General features: G+C 50.2%; 1 protein-coding gene across 3 annotated transcripts in view; it reads left to right on the forward strand.

Annotated features, from left to right (window-relative positions):
* Window positions 1-4,751: 4,751 nt before the first annotated feature.
* The window catches only part of Znf558 (zinc finger protein 558), a 29,250-nt gene continuing 19,674 nt past the window's right edge, over window positions 4,752-14,327 (forward strand). For 2 of the 3 annotated variants that reach the window (XM_023705090.1, XM_023705092.1), the window contains exons 1-5: window positions 4,752-4,828; window positions 5,549-5,638; window positions 11,090-11,215; window positions 12,066-12,154; window positions 12,712-12,838. In XM_023705090.1, coding sequence (XP_023560858.1) covers window positions 11,185-11,215; window positions 12,066-12,154; window positions 12,712-12,838 — 247 coding nt within the window. In that variant the 5' untranslated portion in view covers window positions 4,752-4,828; window positions 5,549-5,638; window positions 11,090-11,184. Of the gene's footprint in view, window positions 4,852-5,548; window positions 5,639-11,089; window positions 11,216-12,065; window positions 12,155-12,711; window positions 12,839-14,327 lie in introns of all 3 variants that reach the window. The other variant, XM_023705091.1, reaches the window with a different exon arrangement.

The following is a 14,327-nucleotide window of genomic DNA, read 5'->3' on the forward strand; positions in this document are numbered from 1 at the left end:
AGAGAAGTTAAAAAGAAGAGGTGGAACCGTCCCAAAATGTCTCTTGCCCAGAAGAAAGATCGGGTAGCTCAAAAGAAGGCAAGCTTCCTCAGAGCTCAGGAGCGTGCTGCTGAGAGTTAAACCAAATTTCTATGAAGATTTTTCAGATAAAGACCAATAAACTTATTCATCAAGCAAAAAAAAAAACAAACAAATAACTGTGCCTTTCTGTCTTTCCAAGTAGGGAGGGGAGCACATAGGTTGCCGGTCATTTAGTAAAAGTTCTATAATTCCTTTTAATTTGGTCTCCTGTGTGCAATATATCCAATCCTGGCCATTATATAATATGTGAGTGTTACTTTACAGGTGGGAATCTTTTAAAAATCTCACTAAAAGTAGCACAATTTTAAAGAGGTGTATTTTGGATATAGTTTTTCAGGTTCCAGTGGTCAGGAAGGTATACCTAACAATGGCCTCTGATGGACAGAGTCACAAGGCACACACAGACACCTTGTCCTTCTTGGGGATGTCCCATAATCATTCATCCCTTTGGGAATCTATGATGGCACAAATACTCCAAGAAAGGAAAGAGCTTCCTGGAATCTGGAAAGAATGCTCTTATGACTGCACGGCTGACACTTCCCTCTTGATCTGCTTGGCTTTCCCCACCTGCACCTGACCATACTGGCAAACTCCGAGGGTGTATCCACAAAAGAGTTCTGCACCCAACACTGGGTATCTGAAAATATCCACCTCCCTCCCTCTGAGATTCTCTCTCCACTCCCAATTTCTGAATATGTATTTGCCTTAACTTCAGTAATATTTGCCAAGTTGGTGCTGGATTCTTACTTAGGAACTTCCTGACATTTTCTCCAAACTATGTTATTTTCTTGCTCACACCCCAGTGCCTGGTCCTCACTATACCAATGTCTTTGAATCGCAGGTGGTATCTGCTTGGTCTCCTCAGGAGCTCAAAATTGAGACACTGTCCTCCTTTGGATACTCTGACTTTACCTTTTCATCTAATCTTCCTCTCATTTGATTTCATTGCTTCATTTGTTCAGATTCACATGAACTTTTTGCATGCTTGACGCTTTGCTAAGGCAAATTTTGTGACACTCTGACAAACACAATTAAGTTTCCATGTGGGAAGCATTAAGTGATAGACAGAAAGTCTATGAGTTTATATGTGAGTAGTCTGTCAAGAAAATAAGATGGAAAAACAAAGTAAGTGGGACCAGTGGATTGGAGGGCAGCACTCCTTCATGTTAAAGGGTCAGAAAAGGTACGTGGAGTAGTCTGTGATAATGAAACTTCAGTTTCCCTAGTCATATTAATTTAAACACTGTATATGTATTGAATAGAAGTAATACAAGACTACAAAATTAAAAATGTATACAGTTGTGGAAAATTCTGAATTACAATACTTCAAATTATATAGCAAAAATTATGGATTTAGTTTGTGCCCTGTAACATTCATATGTTGAAATGCCACCAGACTCAAGGTTTGTTATCAAGCAGTGGGTGCTTTAGGAGGTGATGTCGTTAGATCATGAAAGTGGGACTTTTATAAATGGGATGGAAATGTGAACCAAGCCAGTCCTCTGGCGTGGAAAGCTGAACAAACATTTAACCTCTATTATGGATTGAGTCTAGCCGTATCCCCAAAGCCTCATGTCATCATGGGGCAGACTTCTAGAATTTGTGATTAATTCGTGATCTAATGCTAGGATTATGGGCGTGAGTGCTGCTGGGATTATGGGTGTGAGTGCTATATCTAGCCTGGGGCGGATAGCATAGAAGCAGTATAAAGAAGGGAGAGGCTGCTTCTCTGCTGCTGTTGCCCCCACTACTGCTGATGCCACTACTGCCTTTTGGCTCTTGCTGTTTTGCTGTTTTCTGCCACCATGAACTGCTGCTCTTTGCCAAGTTCCACTCTGCCTTAGAGCCAGTTGATTACGGGCTGAGGGGATAGCTCAGTAGAATAAGCACTTGCTTGGCAAGTACAAGGTCCTGAGTTCAATCCCCAGTACTGAAAAAAAAAAAAAGAGTCAGCTGATTATGGACTGAAACCTCCACAAACTGTGAGCTAACTAAACCTTTCCCTCCTTAACTCTCAGTGTTGAGCATTTTATCCCAGCAATGAGAGAAAAGTAACCAAGACAACCTCATATCAGCTGCTCTAAAAATGAGTGCTTTGAGGAGATGGGTTTGAAGGACTACTGGGCTCTCACAAGCAACTCTCTGTGTAGTCATCACTTCTCTCTCAATTCAGCTTTTCTGTGCTCTTTGGCCAAAGCCATTTGCTCCCTCTGGATCCTCAGGCTGTAGGTGAACACGAGAGTGACAAGGTTGTACAAGAGGGAGACGTTGTTGCCCCGGTGCGGTGAGCACCAGACACAGTGTACATGAGCATCACTGCACCAGAAGAGTCCCACCCTGTTGGGCTGCAAGCAGCAGGTGATGGCCTTATTTCCTGCCTCCTCTGATGCATGCATAGAACAGACCTCAATCCACGGCCATGGTGGGTGTGAAGAGGGAAACCAGAAGCAAGGGAATCAGCACCCCCCAAAAGTGGACAGCGCCAACCCACAGGCAGAGGAGGGCACCTAGCAGAAGAAACAGTCTGTGATGCAGGAGGCACAGGGGGGCAAGTGCAGGCTGATGGGAGTCTGCACGGAAGCACCGCGCACACCTGCCAGCCTGGAGGGGCCCACTGTGAGCAGCCACACCTGGCACCTCACATCAAGGGAGCAGCACAGGGCAGTACAGTAATCCTACTACATAGGGGTCGGCAGGGCACTCAGCCATCGATCGCAGGAGGAACATTTGAGCAGCACAATCTCTAAAGCACAGGGAACCTTTTCCTTGTGGGAAAATCCAATACCACTTTGGTGATGGTGACCAGAGGGAAGCTAATGTCAAGGTTATGCAGAAAATAGTATATAGGTACGTGGAGTCAGGGAGTCCCTTCTTGTGAAGAATGTGAGGATGGCACAGCCCACAAAATCAGTAAAGAATTTAACAACACCAGAAAGAGGAGCCACTGATGTGGCCCAGAGAAAGTAAAAAGCCCAGAAAAAAGGAGGTCCAAGGCCATCAACCAATTTCCACCTCCCATGCTTCTTGCAATATACCTTTGTTGCAGGGTGAACAGAAAACCTTTGGTAAGAAACCTGGTGAGACAGAAGATGTCCCACCTTGTGCCAACTGCCAGTGCCTGGGAATAGTTTCCTGATTTAAGTAGAAAACGTGCCATGACCACTTCTCTTCTTGTTAGATGAGACTGTGCTACAGAGTCCTTTGTTTATTCTATTTACTCAGAACCAGGAGCTCTTCACTGGGAAACTGAACAGCCTCCTACCTGCTGTCACTGACTCCTGAGGGCTGTTACAGCCCCACCTCCATAATTCTGAATGCTTTCTCCCCATAACTAGGTTGGACACTCTGGATGCAATGGGGGAACGGCTGTGGTGATATGCTGTCCAGGTGCTCACACTAGGGCTAGGAAGAGGCCTCAGTGCCCAGAAAACTACAATTGGGAGGGTTCAGCCAGCAGGAGGATCACTCAAGACTGCTCCCTTCTCCTCCTCCTCCTCCCCTTTGCCCTTGCCAAGATATAAACACCATGTTTTTCACTGATCAAATTCTTCACTCCCCCTGTTCACCCTACAATTAAAATCCACATTCTCTGAGCACAGATAATTTGTAGTCTGATTTGTTCAGCCTATACTCACAGAGACTAAAATAGTGATTTGATAGACACAGTAAGCATTTATTCCATGAACGACTACAGCATACATGTACATGCACACACACGTACAGACACATACATGTACCCAGTATATGTGGAAGGATGGAGAGAAAACGATGATTATCCCTGGGCGAAAGGACTGGGAGACACTGAATGGAAGGAGAACATTTTACTGACTTTGTACCACTGGCTGAAGTTTTCGCTAAGATACTTTCTGCCATGGGATTGCCAAGTTGTGGAAATCCGCACAAATAATCTGATTTTCTTGGGCTGTGTATGATCAGAACAGACTGAAGAAAAGTTGTTTGCTTTTTTTTTTTTTTTTTTTTTGCGGAACCGGGGATTGAACTCAGACGCTTGGCGTTTGCCAGGCAAGCGCTTATTCTACTGAGCCATCTCCCCGGCCCAAAGTTGTTTGCTTTCAGCGTGCAGCTAGGGATTAAGGAAAATCTCCTCTCCAACACCTCCCCTGTAGCTGATCTCTAATATTCCCAGGCCCCTGGAACTACGCCAACCACATCCCCCAACCCACACCAGTTTTATTTGCCGCCCCGTCTTCACTCCTAGTTGGGGTCTCTCTCTCCTGCCCCGCCCTCAGCTCTTGTTTCAGCCCATATCCAGCCCCACCTATAGTCCCGCCCCCTGGGCTGGTCTCCGCCTATAGTTAGCCCTGTCCACGACTGGCCACGCCCACAGCACCGCCCCAGCAGCTGATCTCCGCCCTCTGTCAATCACGTTAGGACTAGTTCCGCCCACATCCTTGTCCCCGCCCACGGCCTGCTTCCTGGGCCTGGTCTCTGCTCTCCGCACGGTTCCCGCTCCGAGCGGCCGACCCAGCCCAGAGCCCAACCTCGCGCACCCTAAATGCTCTAGAACAGCTCCCCCCCTTGTCCCGCTCAGCCCCGTTGGAATCCCATACGCCGCCGCCGCCGCCGAGAGCCCGAAACCGGAAGCAAGCTGCGGGGTGCCCGCCCACCACCGGAAGCGGAAGCGCGGAGCCGTACAATGGGCGGACCCGCGGGTCGCGCTGAGTCCCGCGAGTGTGACTGTCCCTGGGAGCCGGAGTCCGTGGCCCCCGGCTAGCGGCCGGACGCGGTGAGCGGCGGAAAGGGGCTCGGGTAGGACTCTGGAGAGGAGCCTCGGGCATCCCAGGCAGCGGGCTCGGCGTCCCCCTGTCCTGTCCCTCCCCCGAGGCCTCGGGCTGTTCAAACTCAGATGAGCGCCACACTGCCCTCACCCCTGGGTCGGGACCCGCGCTGGCGTCACCTCTGCAGGGACCCCTTGTCGCCCCCACGGGGACCAGCCTTTACCTCAGGGGACTTGGCTGAGTCTAGACACGGTTTTGTCACAGATTGGGGGCGGGGCCGATGCGACTGTCACCTAGCGGGTGAAGGCCAGAGACGCTGCTCTACCTAGTACAATGCACAGTGCACCGACCCACAGCAGAAGGATTAGCTGTAGTCCCGCCACGAGGAAGCCCAGCTCTGGGGCATTAAAATCTCTGAAACTCCGAATGAACTATATAAGCTTAGTCACTTATAGGACCTCTGACTGACGAATCCTGTTAGGAGTGTCTAGTCATGAGAAATACCTACAGTCAATTGAGCAAGTCAGATATATCCAGCGCCAGCCTTTCTCCCGTCTTGAAAACACTCCTGCCTAGGAATCAGTCCAGGCGGATAGGCTGAGCTGTCTTTATTACATTGAATCAATAAATACAAACCCAAAAAGAAAGATTTTTCTGTATTGAATAAGCACCCTATTGCCAGCTATGTAAGGCATCAGAAACGATCTTTGTGACCTCCCCTTTTTCAGACAGCAAAAGCATCGTTGAAGCTTAGACAGGTGGAAACATCGAAGTCCACCCACCGCTTCTCACTGATTCGTGGATTTCTGTGTGACCAGGTGAGTGAACCTTGAGGAACTTGGCAACACCAGGGTCCCCACAGGCAGCTCACGTTGTAACCAACCACCAGGAACCTTAGTGGGAAGGTAAGAAAGATTACTTCTGCTTGATGGCTTATGTTCAAGAGAAAACTACTAAGGTGTGTGTGGTTGTGTGTGTAAAAAAAGAACAATCAACTCTTTTTTTGTGACTTTTCTGAAATAGCGAAATAGCAGTGCAGTTGTTCACATGCAGAGAATCACAAAAAATCCTGTAACACTACCAAAGGCATGTTTGCTTATTCTGCAATAGACCTTCTGAGTGCACCACTTAGGGTGACCATCTGTGCCTATTTATTAGGACTGAGGGGTTTTCCCGGGCATAGCACATTCAGTGTTCAAACCAGGGTGATTGTTCACCTCTGGCCAGGCCTTGAGCCAGACGCAAGAATGCCCTGGAAAACCAAAACAGTCCCTGTCACTCCTCTGTGACGTGTGTGTTCTAACAGAGGATCCGTATCGACAAGAGTGTTGTGGGACTCGGGCTGGTGGGGAGGGACGGAGAACAGAGAAGTCTCATGGGAATAACTGATACTTAGCTTGAGAGGAAAAAGTAAGATTATATTGTATGGTTAGACTGAGGTCTGAGGGAACTGAAGAAGGAAAGCCCCTGAGCAGGAGAGAGCCCAGAAAGACAGAGATGGCTGAGGCCAAGGTGATGAGTGGAGACAAGCATGCTGTAGATCTTCGTGGGAAGCAGAGGCCTGGACTGACTTGACACTCTGTTCTCAAGCCAATGGAAAACACGGAAGATTTGGGAGCAGGGCCATGATGCAGTGCCCCTTTGGTCTAAGCTCCTGGGTAAAATGAGCTTTAGGATCCCTAAGGAAGAGTTTCCAAGAGGCAAGGTAGGAGGTGTAGAAAAGAGATTTAAGGAGGAGGTGACGGTTCCGGAGCTGGAGTGATGACTGGAGTAGGAAAGGGGTCGGAAGCCTAGAACTGGAGCTTCCACCTGAGAGTCGGCGGCACTTTCCTTCCCTTGTGCACTTGGCAGGCAGTGCCCCTCTGCACTTGGCTCCCTCTGTGCAAACCGCGGACTGCCCCTCACCCAAAGCCTGTGCTGACCCTCCATGGCCTCTCCCAGGTCTTTTGCTGTATCCCAAAGGAGGTCAGGCATGAGAGTGCCTAGTGCTACATTTCTGTCATCATTGAAATTTCTGACAGGCAACCCTGGAAAAGAGTGGCCTGACTGCTGAACCTCTCTTCCAGCATCAACATATCCAGGGCGGAGTAGGTGTCAGGAAATGAGTAAACTGACTCGAAATCTCCCCTGCCTTCAGAGGAATTTCAGCTCCCAGACAACCTGGAAGAGGACTCAAGTGTCGCAGCCCCTCCTTCTCTGCCTGCCTCTCTTTTGCGGGGCAGTGAACTGCCTGTACTCCAAGCCTCCGCCTGCCCCTCCTCAGCCAGTGACTAAAACTACCTGACTGCAAATCAGTCCTTGAGAGGACAAAGGGGGCTTTACATACCCTGAGAGGGCAGGAAAGCTCTGCCACAGCAGCCTGGGTCAGCAGGCCGCCCACCTCCTCCCAGTCCTGGTTCCCTGTTTGATGGGAGAGGCTGTGTCCTTTTCTTGTGGCTGTGGTAACAGACTCACACAGGGGCTTCAAACAAAACAGACTGAGTCTCTGAGGGTTCTGGAGGTCAGAAATCCCAGATGAGTTACAGGCCTGAATTTCTACCAGTCATAGTGTTACTAGCTCTAGGGAAAATCCATCTCTGCCTTTTCCATCCTGTACAGATTATCTGCATTTATTGGCTTGCATGTCTTCCTCCATATTTAAAACCAACAAGGTAATAGTCTATTGTCTGATCTTCTTCTGCTCTCTCTCTCTCCCCCTCCCTCCCTCCCTCCCTCCTCTCCCCCATCTCCTCTCCATCTCTCCCTCCCTCTTTCTTTCTCTCCTTTCCCACCACCTTCATTCTTACTTCTCTGCTTCCATCACATTTTCTTCTCTGACTCTGACTTTCCTGCCTCATTTTTTAAAGTACTGTGTAATCCAGCCCATATAATCCACCAGTCTCCCCATCCCAAAATCCATACCTTAAATGCATCTCCAAAATTCCTTTTGCAACAGCAGAGAGTATACACACAACCTCTAAGGATTACAATGTAGACAACCCTTTTTTCTTTCAGCAGCTAGACGTTATAATCTGTTTCCCACCAGGCCCCAAAGTCCAAGACTCTAATTAGGTTTGTCACAGGGCACAAATTCAGTGTCTGTGTCCCCATCTCTGCCCACAGACGCCCTTCATTGCTTTCTTTTGAGTACAAGAAGGTCACACATAGAAATCTCAAGAAGCCGTTTTTATGGCGTTGTATTTTATTCTGTGTCTGCAGGGAAAGGAGGCCTTCCCTTCCCATAAAAAGGAACGTTCTGTATACACCACTTGGTACCCTGAGGAATTTTTTTGGTTTTTTTTTTCACTTAAATTTATTGGACATAGTAATTGCTGCTGACACCTAAGAATCTTTTCATACTTGTTTTTGTTTTGTTTCTGGCTGCGTGTTCCTTCATCGTGTAGGTAACCCATAGTTTATTCAGCTCATTTCCTTTTGGTGGTCATTTGTGTTATTTTCAACAATTTATAAACCATGCCAATGGTGAATAATTTTGCCCATAACTTTTCAGTTTAGTGCATCTTTGTGCTAATCCGTGGAAGTGGGTCCAACAGGGAAAGGGTGCGTGTGCTTGCACCTTTGCCAAATGTTGACGAGTTCCTGGAGTTGGAGCCACGCAGCAACCTCTGCCTTCAGTGTTACCAGCAAAGGCTGTGGTGCTGTGTCTTTTCCAGTCAGACAGAAAGGGGACAGTGCCAGTGTCACTGCAGCCTGCATCTCTGTCGCTGTTGGTGAGCCTGTGACTCTGTCAGGATGTCCTGGAGATGTGGTGACAGGCACCAGGCAGTGCTAGGCAGGAGTGAGCGGACCTGAGGAAAGGCGGCAGCAGGGTGAGAACTGTGGCTGGGACGCGGGATCAAGGCGGGCATAACTACAGGAAGAGCTGTGCTCAGAGGACCGGTTTCTGTCACTACTGAGGATTCTGGACCTGCCTTGAGCGCCAGGAGGATACACTTGGATGGGAAGGTGGGAGAATGGTGGCTCCTAGGAAGCAGGAGCTGGGCCCCAGGCCAGAGCTGCCGCAGAGGGCAGCAAGGCCTTGTTCACCAGAGGGCAGCAGGCCCAGTGGAATTCTCATGGTGAGAGTGGAGGTGGGCTCCTTCCTGAGAAGTCGGATGTGGGGCCGTCCTTGAGAGTGGGTTGTTCATGATCTGTTGTCACCTAACAGCTGGCTCCCAAACCTAGTTGTGGAAGAGGCCAGTGATCCTTCTGTCATCTCATGGTTTGTGTGGTTCAGGAGTGACACAGTCAGAAGATTATGCTCAGGACTCTTGGGGACAGCAGGAGATTGGGCCATGTGCAGACGTAAGGTGCTCCAGGCTGTGCTTCTGAGGCCTCACTTGGTGGAGGCCCTTGGATGGCTTCCCGTGGACCAGGCAGCCAGGAAGCGACACAGAAGCTGCTTCCTTCGGAGACCTGGCCTCTGAAGTCCTCCCTGGCGGCTCTGCAGTCTGCCCTCATTCAGAGTGTGCTGGGGGCTGTGCAGGCTGTGCCCACAGGGGCTGAGATCTATTTAGGAAGCTGGTTGCTGTTGGCAGACCAGAATGTGTAAGGCCTATGGAGATCAGAGGCTTGAGGCTGGGGAAGCCCTGTGGGCCTGCGGGGCCTACTTCCAAAGCCAAGGGTGCTTTGCATGTTGATGCCTTTGCTTGCCCAGAGGTGACCATGTCTTTCGGTCTGTGGATGTGGCCAGGCGCAGGGGATGATTAGAACCTGCGGTGATGCTGGCCCCGTGGGAGGGTCTGTGTTGGGTACAGAATGTGTGTTCACATTAGAGATATGGAAATCTCAGCCTGCTAAGTATGAAATGAGGACAGCAGGTGGCAGATGACAAGGAAGTAGAGAGGACAGAGTGGCCTTGGTGCAGTCGGAGAAAAGGAATGAATACAGAAGAGGACAGGAAGAGCAAGAGGGAGGAGAATTTTCTGCATGTTTGTTCCCAGCAGTGGGACAGCACCAGTGAGGATGTGGGCAGAGTGAGTGAGACCCAGATCAATGGGAGGGAGGCAAGTCGGGGCATTGCCGGCTGCCACACACCCTGAGGCTGTCTCCGTCCTCTGAGATGGGCCCACAGGCTGAAGAAATAATGAGAGCCGGGAGCCAGAGTCTCCAAAGAATGACAAGTTGTTGACAAGACTGCAACAATAGCTTACATGGGAAGAATGTTCCATGAGACTCAGGGAAGCCAAGGTTTTGAAAGTGGGTGGAGCAGTGTGTATGGGTCTTAATGTTGGAGATACTAGGAGGTCTGCCTTGCCTCTACCAGGCTTCTCCTGACGTGCCACGTATGTTTGGTTTTGTATCCATGGTTCATAGCTCAGAACTCCCTCCCCAAGGCAGAGGATGGAAACTCAATGTTTCTTCCCCAAGGTGGGTCATGAGGACTCCAGTCTTTCTCACCTTCACCTAGCCATAAGCAGTTCTCTGGTCTACCTTGTCTTTAGTTGTGAGTACAACTCTCCTCATTGCAGAAGGTCCCACTCCACCCTAAAGGAAGGGGTGCTGCGCAGAGAGTCCAGGAGGAATCTCAGTGGACAACAAGCCTTGCTGGGTCTCCCTCTGCAGTCTGTCTGTGGTCCTTCCTGTGCAGAGCAGTCTCCATAAAAGCCCAAAGGCCAGGCTGCTGTGGGTGGGAGGCAGCACCTTGTCCACCAGAGAACACCGCAGGGCGCATGTAGAGGTAGAGCTTCCACACAGCTGCACAGGTAGGGGCCTGGCGGGGCACCCAGGAAAGATGTGGAACCCCCATGTTCCTTCCCCCATACCTTGCCCTGAGCACCTCCTCAGCTGCCTCCTTTGTCATATTCTTTACAATAGAACTGTAAGTGTGTTTCCTTGAATGATATGAGCTGCTCAAGGAATTTAATCAAACCTCAGGCACAGGTTGAAGGAACCCTGATTTACAGCCATTGGTTAGAAGCCCACGTAGACCCATGCAGGGTGGGGACTGAGCCCCCACCTGTCATTTCTGAAGCTGTTCACAGAGGTCAGAACTAAATTCAGTCAGAGGACCCCCAGCTGTTGTCCGCTGCAGAACTGGCTCCTTACCTGCTGGCAAGCAGAAGCCACACACATGTGGTGCCGTGTCTGTGTTGCTGGTGCTGTGAGGATGGAGGAGAAACAGGGGCTTCTCTTCTTCAGTGAGGCTCAACGTGCTAGGCAGAGTATAGACCCAGGGGGAAGATAGCAGTGGCACTGGGAAGGAGGCACGTTGGCTGCTGAGGGAGACGCATCCTCAGCAGCCTGAGAGGGACGGCGCCGTGCAGACTCCATGTCTCCCTTTATTCCAGATTGTTGCCGGCTCCTGTTGCAAGGGACTCCAAAGTGGAGCGCCCCTCTGCCCCCACTGCCCTGGTGTCCGGAGCTTTGCTGTCTGAGTGGCAGGATGACAGCCGCTGTCCTGTCCGCCCCTTGTGGTGAGTCTGAGTTCTGCCAGCCCTAGGAGTTGGGCTTAAAGGACCCAGCCCCAGAGAGGCACAGGAGGGGGCCACGCAGGTACAGTGCGATTGGATTTCGGGAACCCAAGATGCTGGGTCTGATGGGCGGCTCTTGGGCTGGGGCTTGGGGGTTGGTGTGAGTCACCTGCGCAAGAAAATTACGCTTATTTTTTCTGTAAACCTGATAAAAAGAGCAACGCCCTGTGAATGTCACTTTCCTCTTGTGACACGGGAATAATCACCCAGACCCTGGAGCCCTGTTCTCTGCATAGGGTGAGACGGGCCCTTGTTTCTCATGGAAGCTGTGGCGTCTGAGTGTGGATGGACTGCACGCTGTGAGAGTGCGCAGTGTGTGCAGGAGCTGCGCGTGCGCGCTGTGAAAGTGCACGCTGTGAGAGTGCACGCTGTGAGTGCTCGGTGTGTGCAGGTGCTGCGTGTGCGCTCTGTGAGTGCTAGGTGTGTGCAAGTGCTGTGCACGCGCGCTGTGAGTGCGCGCGCTGCGAGTTCGGTGTGGGCAGGTGCTGCGCGTGTGCATTGTGAGTGCGCGGTATGTGCAGGTGCCGCGCTTGCGCGCTGTGAGAGTGCTCAGTGTATGCGACAGCGCGTGCTTTGAGCAGGTGTAGGTGCAGGTGCTGCGCGTGCGCGCTATGACAGTGCGCACTGTGAGTGCTCATTGTGTGCAGGTGCTAGGCGTGAGCGCTGTGACAGTGCTCGGTGTGTGCGGGTGCTGCGCGTGCACTCCTCGGCTCTGTAGTCAGGCAGGTGGAGAGGCCCTCAGGCTGCGGGACTCGGGGCAGCCTGGGTTCTGGACTCATTTCTTCTTCCCCAGCTCAGACCTCCCTGTATCTGGCCTCTGCTCAGAGCGTGCGCACCGGGAAAGAAAGGCTCAGCAGGGAGTTCCTGACTCTCAGGTTGCAGGTGAGTCTCAGCTCCCTTTGTCCAAATCAGCATGCCCTTGGTGGAGGTGGGACTTGTTACCGTCAGTGGCCTGGAGCCTCCTGGCCCTTGGATACTGCACAGTCCCAGGCTTCTGATGGGGCTCCGGGCTGCCCAGAAAATGTCCGTGTATTGCAACACTCACTACATTTTCAGAATTCTGCAGTTTCCCTAAGGACCCTATTCTATGAGAATTTAAGGAAAAAGCCAGATAAAGACGTTACTCTGCCCTTAGCTCAAGCAACTCATGGTGGCTTTGGAAAAATCAGTTTTCACTTGCCAAATATTTTTCCTACTTCTGCATTGTCCCAGGCTGGTGCCAGACCCTCAATACTGAGGAAAGTAAGATTTCAGGTGGTCAATCTGAGCACAGGAGGGGCACCAGACCTTGGGAACGGGCCAAGTGGACAGAGCCCTGAGGCCGAGCCCAGAAGCCCAGGAGAGTAGTGCAGAGCCCTCCCAGTGTGCCTTGCACCCAGCCCCCTTCCTTTTCGTGCTGGGGGATCCTTGGCATAGTCACGATGTTTGCAATGGTTTAGGATGCGGTGACCTTTGAGGATGTGACTGTGGACTTCACCCGGGAGGAGTGGGCATTGCTGGATGTGTCACAGCGATCGCTGTACAGGGAGGTGATGCTGGAGAACTGCAGGAACCTGGCCTCACTTGGTAAGCTTGGCACCATCCTGCCTGTACTGTATGGCTCAGGTGGCAGCAGTTGCCTTCTAGTCTGATTATTTTAGTGATTCATAGAACATAAAATTCAACATCTTTACATCATTTAAAAATGTAGACTTGAGTGACTTTTAGTATATTCACAGGGTGGCGTTACCCTGTAATTTTTCATTTTATTGAGAAACAGCAATGAGACAGTTTCAAAACAGGTTAGTATGAGAGTTTTAATAATTAATACATTGCATATTGCTACCCTGTAATTTCAGAAACTTTTCACCACCTCTACTGTGATTTGGGCCCAGTTGATGTACTGGAAGTTTGATCTCCTGTGAAAAGGATTGAGGTCACGGCGTCTTTAGCGGGTCAGGCCTTGTAGATGACTGGACCTGGGGACGTCACCCTCACAGTGGGTGAGGGCTCACGGGACCAGGCTAGTCCTCTGGAGAGTAGGTGGTGAAAAAGGGAGGTGATGCCTCGTGGTGGGATCCTCTCCATGCAGCTGGTTCCCTTTCATCTTCTGTCCCATGCTGTGGTAGAGCCAGAGTCTTCTCCAAGTGGCAGCACTGCTGCAGGCACTAGAATCATGAGCCAAAAAGCAGCCTCTTTTCTTTATAAAATATCCATTCTTGGGTATTTTGTTGCAGCAGAAGAAAACAGACTGAGACAACCCCTACAAACTAAAATGCTCCGTTCCTGTTAAGCATTCAGCACCTATTACCTTCCCTGCTCATGGCCGCTTGAAGCCACTAATCTGCTTCCTGTCTCTGACTGTGCCTGTGCCTGTTCAGGACATTTCCTAGGAATGGAATCGTAGGAAGCCTGACTATTTGTGTCTGACTTTTTTCACATGCATAGTTTTTCCAAGATATAGCTCTGTTTTAATACATATCAGTGTTTCATTTCTTGTAATGACTGAAGAGTATTTCCTTGTGTAGGAGACACCAAATTTTGTTGGTCCATTCACAGTTTAATAAGCATTTAGATTGCTTCTACCCTTTGGCTATTATGAGTAATGCTGCTATGGATATTTCTGTACAGATTTTAGTGGAAGCAGTTGATTTTGTTCTCTTGGGTTGGGATGCCAGTAGATCATGGTGTTTCTTCTGTTGTTGTTTACCGAGACAGTCTCACTATGTAGTTTCGGCTGGCCTTGAGTGCATTCTGTAAATTTACAGTGATCCTCCTTCCTCAGCCTCCTGAGTGCTGGGATTACAACCATGCGCCACCACGCCTGCCATAGGTTATGGTATTTTGTGCTTGAGTGTTGAGGAATGAAGATTTTGCACAGTAATGGCAGCATTTTACATAATCCCAAAGCACAAGTGTGCAGTACTGGCTGTGTCCTCCTCAGCCTCTCTGTCCTGCTTACAAGCGTCCTGCTGGCTGTGAAGTACTACTCGCTGTTGCTTTGGTTTGTGTGGTGCGGGTTGGCACACGGGGTGGTGTCCCACAGACTCTGGCCATTTGTTTTTTCATGTTGTGG

The sequence above is a fragment of the Octodon degus genome, unplaced genomic scaffold, assembly GCF_000260255.1.
Source record: "Octodon degus isolate 3935 unplaced genomic scaffold, OctDeg1.0 scaffold00214, whole genome shotgun sequence".
Taxonomy (NCBI): domain Eukaryota; kingdom Metazoa; phylum Chordata; class Mammalia; order Rodentia; family Octodontidae; genus Octodon; species Octodon degus.